The sequence below is a fragment of the Epargyreus clarus genome, unplaced genomic scaffold (genome assembly GCF_041222505.1).
Source record: "Epargyreus clarus isolate Ecla_fem2 unplaced genomic scaffold, WU_Ecla_fem_2.2 ptg000034l, whole genome shotgun sequence".
NCBI lineage: Eukaryota > Metazoa > Arthropoda > Insecta > Lepidoptera > Hesperiidae > Epargyreus > Epargyreus clarus.
The window spans coordinates 8,166,557-8,182,106 of NW_027332239.1; the positions used below are offsets into that span (position 1 = coordinate 8,166,557).

At 35.4% G+C, this 15,550-nt stretch overlaps 2 protein-coding genes across 2 annotated transcripts; both read right to left on the minus strand.

Moving 5' to 3' along the window:
- Window positions 1–7,069: 7,069 nt before the first annotated feature.
- Window positions 7,070–8,472, minus strand: CPH22 (cuticular protein hypothetical 22). The gene is made up of 2 exons (XM_073091577.1): window positions 8,458–8,472; window positions 7,070–8,101 (listed from the first exon to the last, which is right to left on the minus strand). Exons 1-2 carry the CDS (start codon window positions 8,470–8,472, stop codon window positions 7,070–7,072), a joined length of 1,047 nt encoding a protein of 348 aa, XP_072947678.1.
- Window positions 8,473–13,021: 4,549 nt separating this feature from the next.
- CPH23 (cuticular protein hypothetical 23) lies at window positions 13,022–13,563 on the minus strand. The gene is made up of 2 exons (XM_073091641.1): window positions 13,504–13,563; window positions 13,022–13,320 (listed from the first exon to the last, which is right to left on the minus strand). The coding sequence occupies exons 1-2, from the start codon at window positions 13,513–13,515 to the stop codon at window positions 13,042–13,044; spliced, it is 291 nt and encodes a 96-aa protein (XP_072947742.1). The 5' UTR covers window positions 13,516–13,563; the 3' UTR covers window positions 13,022–13,041.
- Between the last annotated feature and the right edge of the window lie 1,987 nt (window positions 13,564–15,550).

The window sequence follows — 15,550 nt, forward strand, 5'->3', positions numbered from 1 at the left end:
ATATAAAAACTTTATGATATACTTATCCTTGGCGGTCGGGTAAAAAAGCTTTTTGAAACAGATTAACATTAATCCATAGAAAATATAAAATGTTTATCTATGATATAAAAATATTCTCATTCTATACTCATTTCGAAACAGTTGTTTTTTTATTGTGTGTAAGAATATTCCGAGCATAAGAACTTAATGTTCTGTACTAAGCCTGTACATATTTTATATCCATGAATATACTGGCATAACAATATAATACCGGATCGGTGTATGCATTAATCCAGTTAATGCTATCTCTATTAATGCAACCTTTGTTTAGCTCATACCTTAATCCGGCTAAAGATATAAATAGAAGGTAATCATGCATACGCGTATTCAGTTAATACACACGTAAGTACACATAATTCCATTCATTTTTAGTGCTGTCTATTATTAATAAAGTTTCTTAAACTTAAAGCTTCTAGTACATAACGGCAAATCCCTTCAAAAATGGACTATAAATAGAACAACTTTATTTTATTAGATTTATTACACAAAACTACAGTCATAAAGAGCAATACTTTTAATTAATAAATTGGGTGAGTTTTGGTCGTAATTCGATTCCATTTTAGGAGGAATTTTGCGTATATACACTTCAATAATAATTTGAGATTCCGATTTATTCAAGCAGGGGATTTATTTAGTGCCCCCGCGATGGACACCCATTCGTAAGGGGTACGCGTATTCAACTTTGAGGAACCTTGTTCCGTGACATAAATATGTTTGATAGTGAAGGGTCGTAGATAGTATATGTAGATTATTACAAAAACTACAAATCTGACTGCTTAAAAATTTAACCTACCTGTGTCACTTATAATTCAAGAATCCAACGATACAAAAATAAATTAATAAATAATAAAAATAGGTCATTTGGGCAGCAGAGCATTCCAAAGAATATAAGATACATACCATACATTTATACGTGCGCTTGAAAAACTTTACCCACCGCAATGGGATAAAAATATTCTTAAAAAAACCTTTCTTAACAAATAAGGGTAGATCATTTTGCTATATTTCTCGAAACTCGTTCACTTTTTCATCAAACTACATTTTTTCCGCGCAATTCTATTCTTGTATAGCCGGAAGGCAATGGATCTATTATCCGGTGATTCCAGTTTTTTTTATATCCCAAGTCGTAATACTAATTTATTGGTACAAAAGGTACTTATTCGTTAAAATTAATGGATGTGTTAAACACATGTGAATTAGTAAAAATTCTGGCAAAAAAAATTGTAACAAATAAAAAAAAAAAAAAATATATACGGTCGAATTGAGTAACCTCCTCCTTTTTCGAAGTCGGTTAAAAATACAACCGACTTCTATGACACTACCAAGTAAAAAATAATTGAAATAAATGTTGGTTTAGTACACAGTTCTGAAGTCGGCGCTCAATACATTTCGTTGGATAACGATGCAAACAGCGTGTCTAATATGAGTTCCATCCCATAACTCAAAAGATTTTTGAAATTAGCTAAGAAAAACTCAAGTTATTCAAGTTTATAAGAAATCAGGTATTTCCAATTTTCCGGAAAAACTAGCCAAAATGTTCAAATTTCCACGAAATGGGACCCCCTGTAAAGCTAGCCGCATATAATGGTGTTTGAATCATGGCGATCGGTCGCAGCATCGCGAAAAAATCGCTGGACACACATAAAATATATATATATATATATATATATACGTGTCGAATAGATAACCTCTCTCCTTTGGGAAGCACACCTACTTATAATATTAAATATTATAAGTAGGTGTGCTTATTGATATATTTATATAAGTTGGTCTAAGTAAGATTAGTAGAAGCGTATTTAGAAAAATATACATATTGTCTAAGGATAAAAGTATGTTACGTCATAACTTACAAAGCCTCTGTTAGCTCTACACCCATCAAAGCAGAACATTATAATAAATAAATGAATATTAAAAAGTCTAAAAATAATTCCAATAAAAACAAAAAGGAGGCGTACACATAACCCAATTTCTCTAATATCTTTAACTTAAACATGAAATAGTATTTTACTTTTAGACCTAGTTCGTTCTAAAAATATCTTAAGTAGGCGAAATCAAATAAGTGTTTTGGACCTATCTATATGTATAAAAATGTACGTTTGTCTGTATGTACTTTATAAAAACGTAAACTATGCAATTGATCGTGTGATGATCTTTAGCAAAGTTGTTGTGCATGAGCCCACGAAGGTTTTGAGTTGGGAAGATCAATTTTCGAAAGATGGCGGCGCCACTGTCATTCCAATGAAGGTACAAATTTTCAGTTATATGTATGTCATGTTATTTTTTTAAAACGCGAGCAAAGCCGCGGGCTCTACTCCTTTAATAATATATTTGAGAAGTTATAGCAAACATCTCAAAAATATATATTTTTAGTCAGCGTAACATCTAAGGTTAGATAAAAATATTATAATAGACGCCTGAATTTTATCTTACAAAACGAATTATGTGATTACCCTTTTTCACAAAGTCAAATAAAGGTGTCTATGTCGAAGATATGTCAAGTTAAAGTCGGGATTTTTGAGCATTGTAAATCTACTAAGAAAGTCACATTTAGTCGGATTTTAGTCTGATCTAGACTAGCGGTCAAGAGGTTAAGCTTATTTAGTGAGAAGATGGTTAGGCTCTCACGTGTATGTGTTTAAAATAAACTTTTTATTCACTTAAATTTTAGCAGGTTATTCGCAACAAAATTTTGAACTTAATTTCCCAATTTTTTTTAGACATATTAAGATCCCATTCCCTGCGTAATGAAAAGGTACAATACATTGACTAATGTAGTAATTAAATTAATCTGACTTGTAATATAGAAACATAAAAGCTTGTAATCATTAGTGTAATTTAATTGATTTTCACGATGTTATAAAAAATGTGTATGTAAACAAAGGTATACCTAATGGTGTAAGAATAGGAACTTGCTCGCTTGCTTGCTTTTAAGTTTTTGTTTTGATTGACCTTTACCATAAACAACTAAATTTTAGATGCCTATTGCTTACAAATCACGTGAATATACGAGTACATTATGGGTTTCTTGTACGTAACAGGTATATAACATTTGTTGTTTCAAACCTAGTTGTTCCAAGGACTCCAATAGGCCTCGTCTGTAACTTTTGGTACAGCCAATTGGACTTTCCTCAAACAATATTTGTAAAGGAAAACCTTCGTAATGTTTCTATTACTGAACGTTACATGTTATTGTAATCAAAGAGAGGCATAACCATTGTTTATTACATGTTCTCGTAACAATGTAGAATAGAAAAACGCAAATTATAGAGTATCAAACAATTTAATATTTACATAGCTTCGCAAGGAATTGTTCTACATCAGTCTTGTTTTACTTAAGCGCGACGAGAGGTGCTGAGGGATAGACTTGTGGGGCGAAGTAGGGGTCATAGTAGCGGGCCGACAGTACTGGGGCTGGGCCAGCATAGTAACGAGCGGCAGGCGCCACTATCGGTGCAGCGGGTGCTACGATACGCGCGGCAGGGGCGTAGTACGGGGCAGGAGCGGCGACTAGAGGAGCAGGGGCGGCAACTACGGGTGCAGGAGCGGCAACAAGGGGTGCAGGAGCGGCAACTAAAGGAGCTGCGGCCACCAATCCATTGAAGTTTCTTGAAACATATTGTGAACTGCTGGCCGTGACGAATGGGGCAGGTGCTGCGGCTACCAAAGGAGCGGGCGCTGCTACTAAAGCTGCAGGGCCTACGCTTGGCTTGGCCGCGGCAAGAGCGATGCTGGCGAGGAACAAAACCTGGAATAATAAACAGAATACAATTATATATAACATTAGACTACAAATTACTTAATTGATCATATCTGAGCTCTGTCCTCGTTTACCCTTGTAAGTAGTTTGCTGGAATCTTAGTTTATTATATTAGGGTAGAAACTGTAGAAATCTTGGTATGAAAGCACCGTCAGAACAAAGTTATACTTTGTTTTGACGGTGCTTTCATACCTGACGAGCTTTTAGAAGCAACTTTCTCAAATTTGGTTTGTTACCAAAACAGAAATGGTAATTTTAATTTTCTTTTTTCTTTGTATATTTTTCTTTTTATTTCTTGGTACAAACCTTAGCAAACATTGTTGTTGTTATGTGTTTGAGTTGTCCAGTCGAACAGATCTGGGGTTGTGTACATTTTGGTGACATTAGCTACCTTTTATACAATGAAGATTCACCTTGTCCGGCGTTTCGTCACTATTGCACGCACTCTATAGTGCTGGGCACGCAATGAGGACATCATTGTCATTGCGTCAACAAAGCTGGCCGGACTGATAACAGTATTGAACCAGTTAACCGTTTGAATGTCAGCTACGTCATGCAAATTGCCTTATATTATATCATTGGAGGTGTGCTTGGGTTTTTAATGAATGCAGTAATGGTCTGCTTATAATAAAGAATTGATAGATAAGGATTCGCTACTGAAAACCTTTGTAGAATTCTATTTAAAGAAGGCAGACAAACAGATCAGTGCCTCTTTCCATTTTCATTGTCAATTTTGACCTTGGGGAGTACTACCACACTAATCCAAATTTGAGGACCCGCGTGGATGAGCAGTAATTATACCAGTCTAACGCGCAGTGGGATCCGGGTTTGATCCCAGGCTAGATAGATTTAGATTTGTTTTGGGTCTGGGTGTTTGTATTTTTGTTTTTATATGTGTGTCCATGGCACCTACAATATAGGGAGTGTGGGAATGTGATTGTAGAAAGGAAAAAAACTTTTACACTTGTAGCCCGTTCTTATTGTATTCATTAAAGAAAGTACAAAGTAAATAGTATAAGTAATTAAAAAAAAAACAATAAACAATATTTAAACCCGGTATTAAACAGAAACAATTGCTACTTATATATCCTACAAAAATCAGACGTATAACAAGCAATAAGACTTATTCCATGCCATTAAATGTCCTTGATACTGACACATTTTGAATCTAATTGAATTCCGATGTAGGGGAGAAATATATTATTTCATGTATCCGTGTCCTTGTACGTAACATGTTACGATTAAGTTAATAATTGGCTTTATATTAAACAATTTTAAGTATGACAATTTAAAAGCTTTTAACTTGCTCTGTTAGTTTTTATGTATATAATAGATATATAATAGATTTAACACAATAGACATTTTCAATACAAGTAAAAATAGTTTTAAAAAAGAGGTACATAAAGTCCTTAATAATCTCCATATTAGTGACTAAGTAAACGTACAATTGAAATATTATTAGTAGGTATATAAATTATAATTAACATCTTTAGTATATAGATTATTATTCATATGTGTGTGTTTATCTTTAAAATTAATTATATATTTATAGTATTTATACCTGTATTTATATATATTAATACCTATTTATAAAACTTACTTATTCGTGCTGTTATGTTTAAAAAATTGTAAATCCGTAATTGGCTGTAAGAAATACTATATAAGAAATGTATTTGTATGATTTTAAGAGCTGTGGATTTTGTAATAATTAAATAAATAAATAAATATAAGGGTCAATTCTTGCAACTGAATACAACTTAAATTCTATGAATGGAGCTCAAATTTCGCATTCACAATTTTTTTTATATAATGTTGGAGTAGTAGATTGCCATCCGTCATTCAAATCAATTAATTTTTATGAACCCCCTTGATCATATGTAAGTGGGTTTTCTGAACAAAATGTCTGTGTGTCAAATGTGTGTGTGTGTAGGTTGTAAGTCTTAAATCATTACAAAGAAACGTTTGCAAATTGTACCTATAGAGCGTGCATTATAATGGCCGCTAAACAACAAATAATTAAAAATTGGTCATGTGCGAGTCGAACTCGCAGGTAGAGAGTTCCGTAGCTGAATTTTTTTTATATTTTATTTTTAGTATTTTTTATCATAACAGTCATAGACGTAAATACATTATGAACATTTCAATTATCTACCTATTACAGTTCAATAGATATAGCTAAAACGCCGAAGAGTTACAGTTTCTTGTATGGCGACCCCCATTTATTTTGAAGTTATTTTTATTTTTAGTATTTTTTTGTTATAGCGGCCACTATTGTAAATATTCTTTATAAATTCCCGGTTCATATTATTTACAGTTATATATCGATTTAAGAATAGAGCACTATGTCAGAGAGACAGACGGACAGACAGCGAAGATTTAGTGATAGGTTTCCGTTATTACCCCTTGGATACGGAACCCTAACTAGTAATTATTATAAAATCAGAAAATCGTCTGCTTAACAAATATAGGGCACGGGTTAATATTTAGAATGTCGGAACCCTCGAAGGCTTCTATTAACAATTTATAGAAGTAAAAGTTATGCACGTAACATTTTTTTACTTTTGGTTTAAATTGTTTTCAAATTCAAATTGTACTAACATCGTACAGCTTCATTTGAATATGCATATCGTATATATCATAGTTATGTAATAGAGAAATAGATATGAACAGGTATATTAATTTTAATTATTTGCAATAAATTACATTGCTGCTATATTGTTTCGGCTCATATATAGATACGGATTTACTGAGGATGACGAAATTAAAAATTAATCGAAAAATGCATTAAAAACTGAATTATTGCTGTTAACTTAATTTCTTCAGTTTAAATTACGGTGAAGGAAAACATAGTGAGGAAGCCTGCATACTTGAGAAATCCTTAAAATAAAAAATTCTTGAATGCATAAGGTCTACCAATACGCACTGGTCAGCGCGGTGGACTACAGCCTTATCCTCCTCATTCTGAGAAGAGACCTGTGCCCAGCAGTGGGATAGTAATGGGTTGACGACGTTATAGATATTTACAATATATTAAAAGAGTTTATTCCTCTTTAAGACATCATATCACAGCCTACACACATTTATTTATTTGTCTGTATTTAAATAAGTCTCCATCTTTCATATGCATATTTGCTGTGTTAGAGAAAAAAACTCAAATAGAAAAGTATAAATATGTTTATTGTATGTATTTACATTGATTTACCTTATTTTACAGTGATATATTAACAAGTGATACTTATGAGGTATTTCGTTACATTAAAAACTTTGGTATCGCTACAGCCTGGGTGGCTTGGTCACTGGCCTGTTGAGAGGCCTGAATGTAGTGGGTTCCCGCTCTTTAGGACCGCTGACTCTCAAAGCATTTTGAGGGTACCGAGGTACAGAGCTTCTAGCTGTTGCCTTGTAAGCAACTAACCGAGCTGGAACCCTTATTGTATGTACTCTTACAGGTCGGATAATAATCTTCGCTTTCTTTGGTATATATGTGTGGTAGTGCGCGTGCTTTGACACTTTTATATGAGCATGGTGACCATGGTGGCCATGATGACCATGATGATGTGCGTGAATATGAGAATGAGTGAACTCTGGCGGCGGCGCAATATAGGTGAGAGGAACTGGAACGACTTCCACGGTAGTCTTCAACTTTTGTGGTACTTGTGGCACTGGCGGCAGTTGTGGTAATGGCTGTGGTAGCAACGGACGAGGATCTGGTCGTGGAGGCTGATACGGCCGCGCCGGTTGCGGCAGTGGTTGAACCGGTAACGGAGGCGCGAGGTATTGTCTGAAGTTCACGTTCTCGTTCGACGGCAACGCTTGCGCGAAACTATTGTCATTGTTCGACGGAAGAGGCGCCACTTCCAAATCTTTCTCGGTTGTAGCTTGAGTTGTTGGTTTCGGTGTCGTGGATTCCTTGTTAGGGTTCTCTGAAGGAACGTTGAATGGCGGCGGTGAGGGAATGAATCCAAACGTTGGTGGTAATCCAAATGGGTATGGTGGTAAGAGTATGGTGGCGACTGGTGCCGCGGCTTGGGCGGTGGCGATGGCGATTGCGATGTTCGGGTCAGCAGGCACGGGTTGAGGTGGGTTTGTCGGGATCACTGGTGTGATAGTGGTTTTGGCGTCCACTATGACCGGCGGGGGTGGTGCCACTGGAAACACATGTTGTACCGGCGCTGCTACCAGACGGTTGAAGGTCCTCTCGAAGTACTGCGAGCTGGCCGCAGTGACGACAGGTGCGGCGCCCGGCGCTACGTCATGAAACTCCGAACTTTGCACTAAACTGCATATTGCCGATAACAATATTACCTGGAAATAATATTAAAATTAAAAACACACACACTTTACTTTAAAATTATTATTTTATATTATTTCTTCTTCTATGTCAACTAGAGAATTTCAAGTAAGACGAAAACCCGACTGTTCAGAAATATAGCCTATATCATAACCACAATTTAGACCAACAACATTTCTATGTTAAATGCGATAAGCCGTTTGGTCTGCAGGGTGTGATCAAAGAATAAAACACATATACACTCGTAAACAACTACTCCCCGCACTAAGTTAAAAAAACTATGATTCTTCCCAAGATTTTTTAAAAATAATAAAACAATAAGTAATACGAATTTTGAAAAAAATATTTTTAGATATTATTTTATGCATACCGTTGGAATCGGCATGGCTGTGGTGGCTCGCGTGACCGCTTATGAAATTGCAATGCGGCAGTACCAAAATGGTACCCTTGCTTTTATATAGGTGTAACAAATTTTGCATCGTGGTGTGGCAATGATAGTGTAGTGGAATACCAATGGTTTGTAGTACGGACCTTGATGGCTACAAAAATCGCACCGAACATACGATGGACGAATAATAATAGTGGTCAGTCCAAAGTACCATGGGCACACACTTTTATTCTTGTTAATATTTAATGATGCTCTTATATTTGAAAAGAGTTCGCAAAGGTATGTACGCCAATATTTGGTAAGACCGCGGGAAACTGCTGGCTTAAAAGGGTACGGGACCGGTTGGAGTGGCGCCAATTGGGGGAGGCCTATGTCCAAAAGTGGACCTCAAAAGATGATGGATAGATGGATGGATGAAGCGCGTTGAACTATGACCTTATCCTTCTCATTCTGGGAGGAGATCCGTGCCCAGCAGTGGGACAATAATGGATTGACTACGCCCTTTAAAGGTGTAAAGTATCCGTCCACCCATTTATTTGACCGTAGGGTGAAAATCTATTAAGCAAATTGGTTTGAATATCATTATATTAAACCTTTCCTATCCTTATGTGTATTAATGAAATGAAAAGATTTCCCAGGAAGAATATTACCCGAAACAAAATTTCTTTACTAAAAACTTGGTTTTATTATTTTATATATATTTTTTACTTTCGTTTATAAACGCGAGCGGCGTCGCAAGCGGAAGCTCACACTTAAATAAACCGAATAGAAAAACAATAGGAAAGTATAATACTCCGTAGGGTCTGTTGGTGACATATGAAGCTCGTTTTACAGGGACAATACTTTTAGACATAAAATCAGGATAATTTTATAATACTTTATAATATATGGGCGTTGCTATAACATTGTTTAGGGGTGTTCAAAACAGGGTGAACTTACGCCATTTGACCCCAAAAATGATGTAGTCCTTGAATTTTTTCAGAAAAAATAGGTCTTCGTTTATGTATAGTATAATTCTTCTCTCTGGAATAAAAATCTCTTGAAGTTGGGCGAATAAAAATATCCTACGCTAAGCTGGGCTCATCTTCCGCCCCTTACACATTCGTATAGTATTATCTGAATCTAATGTTTTATATGACTAATAAAATAATGATAACATTGACTCTAGTGTTAATAGACGCTATTTCTGCTGCGGTTCTTTTATGCAACCTTTTCGTTTCTTTCCGTTATAAGTAATTCTGTGTTTTAAGTTTTCTGCCAAAATGTAAGTTTAGTTTAAACTATTCTACGATTAACCAAACCGCTAATAATCTAATCGCTTCTAGGGAATATCTATACAAAGTTATATTGATGGCGACCCTACAAAACTTTTGGAGTTCAAATACCTTGATAGGATGTAAACAAAGATGAGAATTCAATTCAGACAAAACATTATCTGTATTTGAGACGTGTCAATTGCCGGGTATGATACGTAAAAGTGCGTTGCGTAAATGTAGCCTGTAACATAAGTAGTTATTTAGTTCGTAACGCTGTTCCAAAACATATGTTAAGACTAGTCTACGATATGACATGACCACACAACATCGCTTCGTTACAGGTTGCGATGTCATGCGGGGTCACGAAGTGTCGTGGTCATGTAAGAAGTGTACCGCAGAAATCACACGACACAAGACACGACGTCGCGCCACATTATTGCTCTCGTAGAAGCCTGAGGAGTCCTGAGGTTTTAATAATCGAATTGTTGAATTCAAATCGTATATAGTTTTTTATAAACTGTCCTTTTCAAAATAATACTCATTTTTTTAAATAATATTAGTGGTAGCAAATTTTATAAAATAACTAGCTGACCCGACAAACTGTGTTGCCATATAAATAAAAAATGTTAAGGGTGAATAACCCTTATCACTTTGAAAAATAGATAGTAGCCGATTCTCAGAACCATTCTCAGAACCAAAAATTTTATATGCACTGAATGTGCATATAAAATTTGGTGAAAATCGGTAAAGCCGTTTCGGAGAAGTACAGTAACTAACACTGTGACATGAAAATTTTATATATAAGATATTAGTAGTAGCAAAATAGTATGCAGTTAATCTGATGGTAAGTGACCACTACCACCCATAGACATGTAATCAACCCCAGATAAGATTAGATTCCTGCTTGAGGTCGGCCACAGATACGTTGCTACCATGAGATCTAAGTTAGAATGCCTCGGGTAAGTATGTCTCCCTTACCCTTCAGACCAGAACATAGCAGCGTTAACACTGCTGTTATAAAGCAGAAATACGCGGTAGTGCTGCCATCAAAGAACCACCACGTCGCGTTACGATCCGGTAGTAGTATAAGAAAAATATTGTAACTGACAATTTGTAAGTGCCGCCGTTGGCCTATACAAAATAAATATATTTCATTTCATTTCATTACACCAAAATATTTAAGTTAATTTGCATGATCCAAAAACAAATCACGTTTTAATCCATCTATCTTTCTTTACAAGCCTATCAGATGATCCGATGTTTACAGGACTTTCTCGCAAAGATAGAAGATACACTTCCTGCATGACTTCACTAGGAGCGACGGGCTCTTACCATGCTTGGTCGTGTACACGGAAGAAACACGCGATGCACGTTTATGATATTACATGAGATATCTATGTATATTGTATATAGTCCAATTTATATGATATAGGGGAAGTTGAATCAATTCATCTTTAATTTTTTGTTTGTCAACCGATTTTCTTTATAACACGCTTTTATTAGCCAAGCTAAACTACGTAACGGAATCTTTGAACCCGATTTCTATCCACTTTGAACTTTCAGTTTAATTCAATTTTTTAATGACAATACATTTTAATAATTTCATACCATAGTATAATTGTGGAAAGCGCCCCACACTTTTTCACAGTTATACTTTTTACTGTTCCTTAATTGATTCATAGATTGAAAATTATTTTCGACTTTTTAGTTGATTTTATCATAAAAGTGTGTTTTTTAGTTTTTTAACAATATTTATTATTGTTTGTTGACTGGTTACTGTGTGACTTTGTGACAATTATCGCCTAAGCGACAGTGGCGTTGTTGTCGCTTATGCTAATTAATTGAGCAGTTGAAAGTCGCTATCGCTCGGACAGGCAATTTGTTTTTTGAGCGACCGACAAGTCGCTCTTGTTTGATTTATTCGAAATATCTGTCGATCGTCTACGAGTCTATCTATATAGATGCATAAGCGACTAAATAGAAGCCGAGCAACTTTTAACAATCGCGGTAACTACTATTTAATTTGCTAATCTATTTGTTGCTCAAACTTTTGCCAATGGGCGGTCCATCTTAGCGTTATTAAGTTTTAGACAATGTATCATTATGGTGTTGGTGTATTTCGACCATTGCACACTCGTTATTATGAAGATATTATAACGAATACCTTTTCCGATTCGACAGGACTCAAACATAACACTGACAGGTTGACAGAATCGCGACAGAAACTTCACATAATCAATATTCATTGAACACTAACAAATTGTGGCATATTACACAACAAACCTAACCATTTTAACACGCTTTTTTAATTACGGTATTCACGTGTCGTTGTAACTTGGTTTTGGCAGTACCGAATGATAATGTGAATACTAAATTGACTGATATTATAGTTTTTAATTCTAGCCCCTTTCTGGGTATGAATTTCGTCAATTAACAAATTTAGAACTTTTGTAAGCAACTATTAGTTAATTTTGATGATTAATAATGAATACATTTATTTGGGAAACTATTATAATATGTAAAAAAAACTATTTTCGGTTTCGAAATTTTAGTAATTTGTAGTATTTTTTTAAAAGCGCGTAATTAGTTTTTGAAATACCCCTGACTCGAAGACTGGTATTAATCTTATATTTCATTTCATGCGTATGCGAATATTTATGTTGTTATATTATCCTGTTATACCTTAATGCAAAAACGTTATAGTGAATGTTTGGTATAGATGTAATTTATCTACAGGCGCTTAAACTCACTTCATTGATCAAAACATTGTATCCATCTATCTATAAATTGCCAATATAAATACAATAAGTATTACTAAAACCAGTAGGACGCCATCAGAAACAATAGTAGAATGACAAATAGTTGCAACATTTTGACAATATTTTTATGTTTTATATATTATTAGAATTGTAAATTAAAAGAGAATTATTAGATAGATTTTTGGGTAAATGATCTATTAAACAAGAATTGCAACTAAATATCTAATCCACTCGATGCTAAAACTCCTAAATGATTCAGTGTGTTTGGTGCCACGATTATTTGGTTATGGTTTAACAGGAAACAAATCGATTGCTATTTATTTCTTTAGGCACAATAGTGGTTTGATTTAGTTTTATGTATTGGGTCTGTGCATCTATTGATATTCTGGTAGTATAATATGTTACATACATGTAAAAGTAGGCAATATGATTTAATATAATAAACTTTATCACATTTATGATTATAAATAGGTTGAAATAATAGACAATTATGCAATAAACGTTTCTAATTTATAATATCACATGATTGGATCGGTTATAGTTGTTAGCATTTATACGGCAACGATAGGAGCTGGGGCGGCAACGTAGGGCGCGTAGGGAGCGGCAACGTAGGGGGCAGCAGCGGCAACATAGGGTGAAGCGACAACTGGCGCGGCTGGGGCGACGTAGGCTGCGGGGGCGGCTACGTAGGCAGCGAGGCCGTTGTTAATGCGGTGGTAGTACTGCGAGCTGGTGGCGGTGACCACTGGAGCGGGGGCGGCAATGATCGGTGCGCTAAACAGCGCTGGCTTGGCGGCGGCGACGGCTACAAGAGCGAAGACGGCGACGATCTGGAAAGAAATTTATTTTTTAGTTTGATTACAACTCTCAGCATTGTGCTACCAATCTAATTAAATACACACTTTAATTATATATTCTAATTATTGAAGAATATTTACTTATATTCATAAGAATGGTGTTTAAATGATTAAATCAAAGATTTTATGAAATACTGTTTTATATTAAATACTTACGATCTTCATCATTTTGGAGGATTTGTTTTTTTGGTACTAGGAGTGAAGAAGCAAATGAAGGTATGATACAAATTGCGGGTCTTTGTGCACATTTTATAGTATCCAGTGACGATGTGTCGCAATCGTACCAATCGCGGCGTCGTCTTGGCATTGAACGATGCGTGATTTGAATCAAGTCAGCTCGTTTCGCCACCTTCAGGGGATTTATTACTTGGCCACTACCGAATGGTAATCCTTTACTTTAGTCTTAGTTTTTTGTAAGTGATATATTTACTTTTTATAATATAGGAGTAGCAGGTGAGCACGCAGTCCACCTGATGGTAAGTGGCTACTGCCGCCCATGGACATCTGTAATCAACCATACGAGTAGATAGAATTAAATATTCCTACCTGAGGTCGGCCATAGATTCTCCGCTACCCCTGGGGACTATGCTGGAACGCCTAGGACAAGTATGTCTCCCTTACCATACCCTTCAAAAAAAACACGAGGCAGGCTTTTTTATGAGGCAAAAAAGGTGTGTTACCATAGAACTAGGGCAGAATTACCCTACGTTCAATTTGGATGAACAAATATCTATAATATATTTTGCTGATTATTACCAGTTTTAGTCTCTTATGAATATTAGAAGTACTATAATTTCGCCACAGAGTATTTTACGCGTTTAAATATCATAACTAATTTAATGAATTTTTATAGAAATCAATTCGTAAAAAAAAACTCAACTTTAAAGAGTTTAAATATTTTTAGTTCTTCAATTACTTTACTCAAACATTGTGAAATACGTTTGCTCTGCTATAACTTTCATTAAATGTACAAAAAATGTTATATTGTATATAAAGACAAAATTAAACTTCGCATCAAAATCAAGATACCTGAAAATGTTTCAATGATTACAATTCAGTTTTTTTAATTGTATTTGAACCCAAAATACTTGATTCAAATAGAAATCAACGTAAATCTTACCATGAGATTATCAATATTAAAATGGATAAAAACCTCTAATTAAAAAAAATCTTTAGGTGTGCTGAATACCAGAGTAACATTAAAGTATTTTCCCCTATGTTGACCTCTGTCAAAGAAAGGCCAATTCAAACTATTTATACACAACCCCATGTGCCGTCATAGGTGAAGACTTATTTATAATCCGACATGAGAATTTCGGGAACGAGTTGAATGACCCTGACGTTTCACCATATGGATTTCTTCGAAGAAACTTCTAGAAAATAATGACGATACAATACTTATCTATACTAATATTATAAAGAGGAAAGCTTTGTTTGTTTGTTTGATTGTAATGAATAGGCTCAAAAACTACTGGACCGATTTTAAAAATTCTTTCACCATTCGAAAGCTACATTATCCACGAGTAACATAGGCTATATTTTATGTGAAATATATTTGATAAATAGATTTTGAGGCGGTACAAAGTTTACTGGGTCAGCTAGTAAGAAATAAAAGTCTTACCTAAAGGTGGCAGTCTGTGGTTCGATTTCGGCGGCATCAAGACATAAAGGTGGTAGAACCCTCTATGGCTCGAGTCCGACATCACCCCCGTCTTACGTATTTCTGCCTAATAACAGCGGTGTTAAGCGTTGCTGTGTTCTGGTTTTGAATGGTGTGGTAAGAGAGACATACTTTTCCGAGGCGTTCCAGCTGAGTCCTCAGGGGTAGCGGCGCACTGACCTCTGATGGGAATTTGGTATTGTCTGGGGTTGATTGCAGACTGCCACTTATGCGACAGTAACCCCTTACTATCAGATGAACTACATGCTCGTCTGCTACTTCAATATCATACATACAAACAATAAACATTAATAGATAAATCATTAACAATTCACTAGTGTATTTCATTTCAAGGGCATATCTCATTAACACTCCTGATAAGCTCAAAGCAAACTGTCATTTGGCTATATTCGTACAAACATCTGCCCTGGAGTTGCAAGGGTTACGTAACCACAGGGCGCTGGCAGCAATGTCGCCGACATTGTCACCTCATCCAATGCATGATAATCGTTATGTAACGAATGTCCGTACTGAAGTGACAAC